Source organism: Leptidea sinapis, chromosome 1 (genome assembly GCF_905404315.1).
Source record: "Leptidea sinapis chromosome 1, ilLepSina1.1, whole genome shotgun sequence".
Classification (NCBI taxonomy): domain Eukaryota; kingdom Metazoa; phylum Arthropoda; class Insecta; order Lepidoptera; family Pieridae; genus Leptidea; species Leptidea sinapis.
This window is the reverse complement of record NC_066265.1, coordinates 30,675,645-30,686,506: the sequence shown is the minus strand read 5'-3', so window position 1 is coordinate 30,686,506 and position 10,862 is coordinate 30,675,645. Positions and strand designations below refer to the sequence as shown.

Here is a 10,862-nt window from a genome sequence, read left to right as displayed (position 1 = left end):
TAATAATAAACTAAGAGCCAGAAGTCAAGAAAGGGTACTAATGGTAATACACTGTATGGATTTTGCATTTATGAATTAAATGTAGCCACATACTTGTTATAGTATTTGTTGACGATAAACAAAACATGAACGAAATCAGTGCACCAATTAGGTCAAAATGTAGACTAGGCGGTTGATAAATTAACGCGATAGTAAAACATGGACAGTTACTAAACATAAATTGGTCGGTATCTCATCCTATAATTTCAGTACTTAAAATACGAAAACAGTCCCATAATGAAAATGACCAGTAAAAATGATGGAATGGGCAGTGGCGAGTGCCAGCTTAAAAATAAATTTAGACTATTGATCACAATGCACGAGCCGAGCGTAACAAAATTGAGTCTTTTTTTAATGAAAATAAGAGACAAGCCGAGCAGGACGTTTAGCTGATGGTAGCTGATACGCTTTGCCCATTACAACGCAGTTTCTTGAAAAACCCCAAAAATTCTGAGCGGCACTACAACTGCGCTCGTCACCTTGAGACATAAGATGTTCTCATTTGCCCAGTAATTTCAATAGCTACGGCGCCCTTCAGACCGAAAGCTTCACGGCAGAAATAGGCACCGTTGTGGTACCCATAATCTAGCCGGCATCCTGTGCAAAGGAGCCTCCTACTGGTGTGTGTCAGTCTGTTACATAAACATTTAAAACTACCGTATTTTTCTTGTAAGTCCTTTGCACACATAGAATTTGGATTGTTTTAAATAATTTTAGGTCACATACTCGATGCCTATTTTTTCTTGTTATAATCAGCAGCGATGCACGTGGAAGAAATAGAATTATATACTTCAATTCACCGTGGCAGTTTTTAAGCGGCGTTTGAATTGTCCATAAAATATTGCGTCATATTTTATAATGACAAGACAATTTTGCCGAAGGCATATTTCGTAACAGCGAGCGTTTGTAAACGGACGACACCGTCATACATACCAATCATGGTAACATTTGATCGCTAAGGAAGGTTGCAACCAAAACACAAATCTCGATTAATTTCTAATAATAATAAAAAAGAATATTCACTTTCTTTTTTGTCCTGGAGTCAAACCTTTGAGTAAGCATAGCCTCAAAGTGATATTGCAGCACTAATAATTTATTTTTGCCCATTTTATGTTGTGCTGCATAATCATAGTTTCTTTGGCATGTCGTCATTTCAGGAGTTAGGTAAACAGTGTTAGGCATACAAAGCATAACACAGATAAATACCAGTTTCAGTATTTCATACATTTATTAAACAATTGTACATTTAAAATCCTTGGCCATAGGTTTTGTCCCACTTAACATACTGTCCTAAATCATCTTGAGATACGCTTGGCCGGACACGCTGTAAAGCTGATCGAAAGTCATCCACATTGACGGCTCGAACCTAATAGAGACAAAAAATTAACATAAACATCGTTACATTTAATTTTATTGAACCCATTAACTTGGAATGATTATGGCGATTGATCATTTTTAATTTTTGCCATAATATAACTCTTTAACAAAATTAACGTACAAGTTATACCTTCTCAATATTAAAAAGAATAAATTTTTGCGCCAGTTTGCCGTAATTTTATTTCGATATTTAGGTTAAAGTTTTTTTATCTTTTACTAACTTTACGAGTACATTTACATAACATAACCGGTGTGTAGAATTCTTTATTTCCCGAAGACAATTAAATAAAAAAGATTAATCGGGTCTAATTACGATACTTAAGTGTTAATTACTAGACATTGGTGCTTTATAGTTCATACACAATTTAATGTGCGGACGTACGTCACAATAACAAAATGACAGTTAACAAATACAGTAAACTATCTAATCAGCGAAATAAAAAGTAGAACTTGTTATAAGTCGTTTCATGAAAGTAATAATACCTATTAAAATAATAAAAATGCTGTCTTATAAAGTTTGAACTCAATAAACTGCAGAGTAATAATGTTTTATTTAATAAACAATTTTGTCATAAATAATGTGTAAAATAACTATGCTAAACAGTTTATTTTAAAATAATTGTAAGGGTAGTTTGAGATTCAGACAACGCTCACCTTATTTCTATCAATATTGATTATTTGTGACATGGGCACGGATCTTATAGGCCCCATGGCTGCCTCGGAACACAAAGACTTCATGTCAGCGCCTGAGAACCCCTCCGTGAGTCTCGCCACTTCCTCCACATCATCACAACTCATTACATTGTCTTCTGTCTTCAGGAGATTCAATATTATTTGTTTACGGGCCTGTCAAATTATCAATTTGATTTTTATTAATTACTATGTAACATTTTCATAAAAATATACATTTGAGAATGAATTACACCACTTTGAAATCTTAAACGAGCATTTTTAAAGGAGATGATCCACTCAAAATGAAATTGTTATTTTTCTGAAAAACTATAAGTAATAAGTAATAAGTACCTACTGCATTGTCTATAATTGTTACAGTATAAGAAGTTAAAGATATTATACCACCGAAAAAAGGTAAAGCGCGAGTCGGATTATTATACCGCTCCAATTTTACCCTTTACTTGTGCTATGCTTTATGTCAAAATCACGATTCTAGTTAATTAAAATCCTTGAAGTTATCACACTGCAGGTTTTAATAAGCGGAATTTAGACTTGTTACTTTCACGCGACCGTGAGAAAAAATGCTCGACAGACAGACTGATAGCCAAGTGAACATGTAATGGTTTTTTTTCAGGGACCCTAAAAAAACGAAATAATCTCATTCTGTTACAACTTATCTACGAGTAGACAAAATGGTATTTTTTATTTAATATAGAATTTAGTAGTAGTAGCTATACTGTGTTTCGTCTTATTCATTCATTCTCGGATATCTGTTTCAGTATAAAGCTTCACGGTCACGTCTCTAGAAATAAGAACTCGATGGAGAGACTGGTAGTTCAGGGCCAGGTGGAAGGCAACAGAGCACGTGGTCGAACCATAACCCGCTGGATAGACGCCATAACCATGGTCCAGTGAACTCGCAACGCCTCTAACCGTGAGAAATGGAAGCACATCGTCCGGAGAGCTACCCTCAGAAAGGATGTCGACTAACCGCATACCCCAACGTGTATCTCGTCAACGCAACCTCGACCACTTTGACAAGAGTGTCCGACTAAGAAGAAGAAGATAAAGCTTCTGTAAGCTTAAGTGATGTAGGTACCAGTGTGTCTGGCAGCGGTATGTAGAGCCGTTTGACGAGCCTCCTGCGCGCTGCCTCGTCCAGTTCCTGGGGACGGTTGGTCGCTCCCACAATCAGCAGTCGGTCCTCTTCACCTGGAAACTGAGTTTAATCTAAAATATCCTCATTTTGATGCAGTATTTTATTACATAATATATTTAGTAAATATAGTAATTTTAAAGCTTATTAATTAATCGTGACAATATTTATTGATATAATGTATATAAGATTTGTTTTGTTTGAATACATGTATTTATTTGTCATTATAAAAGCATGTCTACGCTTAGCATAAGAGCAATTTTTTAATATATGCGTATCACTCCGGCTAGGTATAAAACTGAATGAACCACGTCAATGTAGATGTGGCGTTCCGGATGTACATGCTAAATTCAATGTAGATGCTCTTGGGCGTTACGGGTTATCCTGCCTAAAATCGGCAGGCCGTATCAGTCGTCACGCCAGTATTAAAGAAGTCATCCGCAGGTTATTTGTCTAGCTGTTTTAGAGCCAAATGGTATTACCCGCCGCGATGGCAAGCGTCCTAATGGAATGACGCTGGTGGCTTGGGCACGGGCGCTAGGGTGGGACGCGACTTGCGTCGACACTCTGGCTCCTTCTCATGTCCAAGTTACGTCAGTTGGTGCTGGGGCTGCTGCTTCGACTGCCGAAGACAAAAAGCGTCGCAAATATGTCGGTCTCAGTGATTCATACATATTTGTGCCGTTTGGTGTGGAGACACTTGGCCCGTGAGGCCCAGAGGGGCGGAGAATGTTCAAAATACTACCTTCGCGCCTCCATAAGGCAACTGGAAACCCAAGCTCTGGCAGCTATTTCGGTCAACGGATCAGCCTAGCTATCCACCGCGCCAGTTTCTTGGTACGTTTCCACGTCATGGTAGTTTTAATTTTATTTAGTCATAGTACTGTAAATATAGTTATAAGATTTGTTTTGTTTGAATAATACATTCATATACTTACTTAAACATACATAAATACATATAAACACTCATGACTCGGAAACAAACATCCATATTCATCATATAAATGATTGCACCTACCGTGATTCGAACCCGGGACCTCTAGCTACTAAGCTACCGGTCAGGGTCACTAACCATTCGGCTATATGGGTTGTCAACGACCTATAATGGTTCGAGGTATGCATGTATTTATTATGCAAATTGAATTAAAAACTGTCAAAATTTCATAATAATTTTGAATTCGATCTGAGCTACCCCAAGAACCTTGAAAAATATCCATTGTTGGAAATTCGTGCGGCGAGTCGTGCTGTGTAACAAACACACAATCGCATTTATAATTAATATTAGTAAGGACATTTAAGTTATCTTATTATGTTTAAGTGCCGTCTTACGATGACAGTGCGCGAAAAGTCTTCTCCCCTCCCTCCTCGACCACAAAAAATCTGGGAAAGGGACAGTAAAAGGTCGGTAAAGCTCATTTATCCTCTTTTCCATTAAAAAAAAACACTGACCTGTGGCAGCCCCGTCGAACTGCACCAGGAACTCGGTTTTGATCCTACGAGTGGCTTCGTGTTCACTATCACTGCGCGCCGTCAGCAGCGAGTCTATTTCATCTATAAATATTACCTGAAATATTGTACACTAACTCTTAGAACCTATTTTTTATTCGAATAACGCTGATATAATCCCCGCGCGTTAATATGGGGATAGGCCGCCATGATAGTTGACAGGTCCAGACATTTCAAAAGTCACCAATCAAAACTACCGCTTGTAAACTGAAGACCGCTTGCTGACGTCAGTGTGACTTTCAGTCTTTGTTTTATTATATGGTTTAATTTTCACATACCTATCAATTTCGAAGTCTTCTAATAATAATAAAGATCTGGTGATGAGGAAGGAAGGTAGACTTCGGAACTAATAGGTGATCCTCCTTAGCGGTGTTTGGCGCGTGCGACTTTAATTACAATAGGTACCTATTTTCTTTCCATTGCATAAAAGAAGTTTTACATTAACAAATCAAACATAATCTAACACCTAGACAGTAGTGTGCGTGATGATGGATAAATTAGATGTAATTTGTCCATGTATTGTACCTAGCTGCGAACAGAGTACACCTAAAAATTAATCTAATTTGTTGGTAGTTAAAGTAGCTATTTCTTTACAAAGTGTAACTAAGTGAAACTTCTGTACCTACTATATATTAATCATTTTTCTGTCGTAATGAGACGCGCACTACCAGTATAAGTGAACATATTTTTTTACTATATATCTATACAAGCTTTTAATTAAGGCCCTGACATTAATTATGGAAGGTCCAATGTGAGTTTGATTTCAGCACCCATTTAACCCACGGTATTTATAAAATAGTACCTAGATTCCTAATACCCACAAATTCACAAAATAAATCAGTCTATCAATTGAGGTGAGCGGGCCCAGGGTACTGAATGCTCATTGGTCAAGTAATAATCACAACATGATAAACAATTACTACTCATCGCTGCGTACTAAACCAAGATGGCCGAACGTAACAGTGGTGGCGTGTTGAATGAAAAACTAATAATTTGTCCGAGGTTTCACTTTGCCAGGCCTTCCCCTAGGTGTTTGTCTAGTATTATCGACATTCGATATTCGACTTTATATCATAAGTATAAGGGATGGTTTCTGCAAACTTCATACCGCAGGCTGGTGGCAGCGCGCGACGGCGAACAGTGCTCGCACCATCTTCTCTCCATCTCCGATCCATTTGGAGGTGAGTGACGACGCGGATATGCTGAAGAAAGTCGCGCGACATTGTGCCGCCACGCACTTGCCTGACAAATAGAAAATTAAATCTGAAACTATTAAAACTACATGAAAACCTCTTTGGGTGGACCTTTTCTAAGTCGTTAAATAACTCGATAAAATGTATTGTCCACTCCCTTCAAGCCCTAAACCAAGTGTAAAAATCAGTCATATACCGTATAGAAGACTTGACAGCCCTATAAAGCATCATCAATTTTGATTTGTGTGAAGTTAAAAGTGTGAGTTTCTCCATTAGAGATGTTCTTCTCTCTCGCACTCTTTGTACGTCTATAGTCTACACGCTAGGATATTGTAAATCTGTAGATGTATTTAACAATACCATGGAAATCACGTATTCATACCATTACTAGTGGGAGGCTCCTTTGCACCGGATGCTGGCTAGATTATGGGTACCACAACGGCGTCTATTTCAGCCGTGAAGCAGTAAAGGCATTACTGTGTTTCGGTCTGAAGGGCGCCGTAGCTACTGAAATTACTAGGCAAATGAGACTTAACATCTTATGTCTCAAGGTGACGAGCGCAACTGTATTCAGCTCAGAATTTTTAGGTTTTTCAATAATCCTGAGCGGCACTGCATTGTAATGGCCGGGACGTATCATTTACCATCAGCTGAACGTCCTGCTCGTCTCGTCCCTTAATTTCGTAAAAAAAAACATCCTTGTAAAAACGACTTGTACCTATTTGTGTCCACAACAACCTAAAAGCTAGGAGAATTTAAATAAAAAAGTAAATTGTACCAATCAATGTTTTCCCAGTACCCGGTGGACCAAATAGCAGTATGCCTTTTGGGGGTCTCCGTAGGCCAGTGAATATGTCAGGACGTAGCAATGGCCATACAACTGCCTCTTGGATCACTGACTTGGCCAATTGCAGACCTGCTATGTCATCCCAACCTGCAACAATGTCAAATTATCACTTATACATAATATAATAAAACAACAATATCAGTTTTCAAGAAAGTTGAAGTTACACAAAATTAATGATAGCTGAGGGGAAACAGCTGGTTAAATCATCAACAGTCAAGTAATCATCAACAACAAGTGTCAAAACTGGATTGCTGCTAATTGCCCAAGCGATATCTATACACATCATTAAAATTGTCAAACAGCTTTAAAGTCACCCATCCGGAACACGCGAGATCTAGGCGTTAGCGAAAGATGCCCTTGGTAACTTCAACCAGTTTCCTGCATATGTTAGTGCCTAGCACATACGGCAAAACAGATAGCTAATCCACTGTGCCTCTAACTCGACTCTTAACGAAAATGGTTTGACAATAAATCGAGCTCGTAAGGTGACCATTACGACCAACGACTGGCACTACGGCTTTCACCATGTTAAATTGGTTGGTACAAACCATAGCTCGGGCAAGATGTGCGGAGGCTTCCTAAAGCAAGTGATAGAAGGCTTGGCATTTAGACTTGATATAGCGAAATCATTCTGTCGTAAAGGGCACAAAGAGATTGTTTCAAAACTGCCATCTTTTAGGCTTCCCAAGTTTTTACAAGTTCCTCTGTTTTTATGCATATAAGATGTTGCAAAAGGGCAACATGCTCATGTGATGGGAAGCGGAGAGGCAAGCTCATGGACATCCGAGGTCAAGAGATGCATCGCTGGCCTTTAAGTTGGGTGTATGCACTAAGCTGGAAAGCTCCTACTGCCTAAGTTGTGTCGATTCAGGAAGACTGCAGCCGGTAATTGATTCCACAAGGTGACTGTGCGATACAAATATTTCTTGCAAAACGCGTGGTTATAGAATACGATGCTTGAACATGATGCGGGTTGAATTACCCATTTTGACGTAAGGTCCGGTGGTGCAATTCGCCTGTTGGTATCAATCCAAATAACGCCAAAAATTCAATCCGATCGGAAATAACTTGATTGTCGATAATTTTGAGCCTCTCTTCGTTATATGCGGGGTCGAATGGAAGAATCTTGTACTGGGGAACGCAGGCCCCGAGATGAAAAAGTTGCTCCATGTGAGGTCGAATTTTTGCCTTATACAGTTGTATGTGGTGGCTTGAACTGAAGTACTGTCTCTCTTTACTCCTCAGTAATCGGTGTCACTCACTCAACTCACACCAAGCTATTCAGAGGCCAACTTGGCCTTCTTTTCGGAGTTACCATGGAACTGAACGTTGTTCGATATTTGAATGCTGAGTGTGCCACAAGCTGTGGCAGTTAGAGGCGTGATCTTGAATATATACGAAGATGTAAAGAATACGACAATTGGAGTCGTTTTAGGTGTGAACACTCAAGCTTGTGTGTTCTAAGGGTTAAATTGGACTAAATTCAGCCGGCCCCTTTCCAAAACATTCCATAGCATAGTCTCGATTTTAGGCACAAGTTATTCTGATTTCCGTCAACGCTATCCCGAGAGAAGTTCGCATGGCTAGAAGCATACATACCCTGTGTTGTCTCCTGCATAGCAATCAATGTCACTGATTTGCAGCATATTATTGATATGAAGAAAAACAGTGTCGGGGATAGCCTTGCGGGACAATAGCTATTTATGGATAACTCAATACCAACCTTGACAATCGACCACAATAAGCACTTTGTGCCACAGTTGATCAAAGAAATTTGCCATGTACAGATTCACTGTTAAAGCCTTTGTTTCAAATCAACCGTTTAAGCCCATTTATGTGTGAGATATACAAAATCTAGCACAGCTAGCAACCTTGTCGGAAGTCCTACTTGCAAGCAAGTAAGAACTGGCACTAATTTCGGCCACAGGTCCACAGCACTATTGGGACCTCTCGATTTATGAATTTCCAAGGTCACAAACGCCAGGACCAGTTTCTACCTCCGCATTTAAGAGTAATATAGCAGAATAAGCGTTGTTGGTATAGATTATCATGGAGTTGAGTCAAATGTGAATGGAAAACACAGATCAGATTTCTCTTTACCGTCATTGACTAGGAAGTTATTTGATTTAAGAATTATTTGTATCACAGTGGTGAAACAGATTTTTTATAAATCTTATATATAAAATTCTCGTTCCATGGTGTTAAACATTGAAGTCCTCCGAAACGGCTTGACCGATTCTCATGAAATTTTGAGTGCATATTGGGTAGGTCTGAGAATCGGACAACATCTACTTTTCATCCCCCTTAATGTGAAGGGTGGTTGACACGAAATTTAATTTTTTATTTTTTTTGACATTTTTTTTAAATTTATTTGATTATGAGTCAGCATTAAAATATACATACAACTTCAAATTATCACCCATCTACGATCAACAGTTACATTTGTATCGCGATTTTAATATCGGCAATACAACCTTTGCTGGGTCAGCTAGTATCTATATATAATCAGTTTTGTTATTTATAATTATATTATTTTGTTTTTTGCATAATTATTAATTATAATAATAAAAAACATAACAAACCAATAGGTGATCCTTTATCTATAATTTCACTTTCAATCAACTCAATCATTTTCGGGTCTATGTGTTTAAGTCTATCATCAATGACTTCACTAGCCTCAGACACTTGCTTTTCTCTGAAAAATCAATGTTCATTAATTATTTCATAAACAGTGTATTTCCTATGAGTTGCCGAAAACCCTTATTGACAGTGATTAAAGCTATCTATGTTATTCTGAGTTTTTATAAGCAACAGTGCCAAACCATCTGAAAGGTTATTTCTTAAATATACTGTCACATGTATTAAAAAACTATCATACATATAAGCATATAACCAGATAAGAAACCTACTGTGCTGCTCCTAACATTGGAGATATAAATTTAGCTTGTGCCTTTCTTGATGCTCCTAAGGTCCTCCGAGCAGCAGGATTTGATCCTAGCAGCTGTTCCCGTGCAGTTTTAAATGTTATCTTTGCTACAAGACTTTTATGTGCTTTTTTGTCATATTCATCATTATCATCTTGTTTTCCTTTTTGTGTGCAATCCTCTATATTAGATGTACTGGAACTTGGAGTGTGAATTCTCTTCGGCTGTAACTTTTTCAATCTTGCTTTTGTTTTCAGTTGTTCATCCTCAGATTTTGCTTCTTGACTTGAATCTGACTGTAACAACATAACTGGTATATCCTTGTTGAAATTATCACTGAAGTTCCTATTACATTTGCAATCATTTTTTAAGGAACTGTTTATGCAAATGAAATCTTTTTCGGAACATTTGCAACAGGTTGGAATGGATGCTTCAAATAACTTGATTGGGTCAGAAAAATTGCTGGAATTTATAAAAATTAGTGTTAAATTTCATATGAAACTTAAATAATTAATCGTTTTCTTATATTATAGTAACATCTCAATACAAAATAATATGCTACCTCAATGAACTCCTCCATTTGGATATATTACTTGTGTTTTTGTTTTGTAAAATATCCTTAGCTGTGTTGAATATGTTATCTAGGACTTGTTCTTCGTTCGAGTTTCTTAGAGATGCTTTTAATAATGTTGTCGAGCAGGCATTCGATGAGCTGAATGTAATAATAGTTATACAATATTTATTTATTTATGAGATGTATTTATTGTTTAGATATTATTACAAAATATTTTAGCAGACATACCTTTCTAACGATTTTTTGTATTCTTGAATAGAACAACTATCAAATATTGCTAAACTAGGAGAATCTTCATTATCTTGAGAGATTTGCATCTTTTTTGCCAATGCGTTGTTTAAATCAAAAATTTTATTTTAGTCAACTTTAAAACTTAAGGGGTTCGATTGAATTACTGTAACAAGCGATAAATATGCATAATATGATTCATAAAATCATAATACTTTAGTACTTCTAACTTTAATGTTGATAAGTTCTAACTTCTAATTTCATTTTGTAATAAATGGCGCCAATATTTTTATTTATTTATTTAGAGTACTGGCAACGAGGCTATCAGCTCAAATTACAATCTTTT

At 37.4% G+C, this 10,862-nt stretch overlaps 1 protein-coding gene across 3 annotated transcripts; it reads right to left on the bottom strand.

The window, feature by feature from the left end:
• Window positions 1-1,248: 1,248 nt before the first annotated feature.
• Window positions 1,249-10,829, bottom strand: LOC126964530 (fidgetin-like protein 1). 3 transcript variants are annotated; one of them, XM_050807719.1, is made up of 10 exons: window positions 10,517-10,816; window positions 10,277-10,426; window positions 9,700-10,176; window positions 9,373-9,485; window positions 6,722-6,877; window positions 5,859-5,992; window positions 4,694-4,808; window positions 3,188-3,300; window positions 2,071-2,262; window positions 1,249-1,405 (listed from the first exon to the last, which is right to left on the bottom strand). In XM_050807719.1, the coding sequence occupies exons 1-10, from the start codon at window positions 10,603-10,605 to the stop codon at window positions 1,286-1,288; spliced, it is 1,659 nt and encodes a 552-aa protein (XP_050663676.1). In that variant the 5' UTR covers window positions 10,606-10,816; the 3' UTR covers window positions 1,249-1,285. The 3 variants fall into 3 exon arrangements, with proteins under 3 accessions (XP_050663676.1, XP_050663684.1, XP_050663692.1); XM_050807727.1 differs by having other exon boundaries at window positions 9,700-10,010; window positions 10,517-10,808; XM_050807735.1 differs by lacking the exons at window positions 1,249-1,405; window positions 2,071-2,262 and having other exon boundaries at window positions 3,187-3,307; window positions 10,517-10,829.
• Window positions 10,830-10,862: the final 33 nt, after the last annotated feature.

Coding starts and splice junctions, on each gene's coding strand:
- LOC126964530 (XM_050807719.1), bottom strand. CDS start 10,605: ATGCAAATCTCTCAAGATAATGAAGATTCTCCTAGTTTAGCAATATTT. Junction 10,427..10,516: donor TACAAAAAATCGTTAGAAAG/GTATGTCTGCTA, acceptor TATTACATTCAG/CTCATCGAATGCCTGCTCGA. Junction 10,177..10,276: donor AAATGGAGGAGTTCATTGAG/GTAGCATATTAT, acceptor TATAAATTCCAG/CAATTTTTCTGACCCAATCA.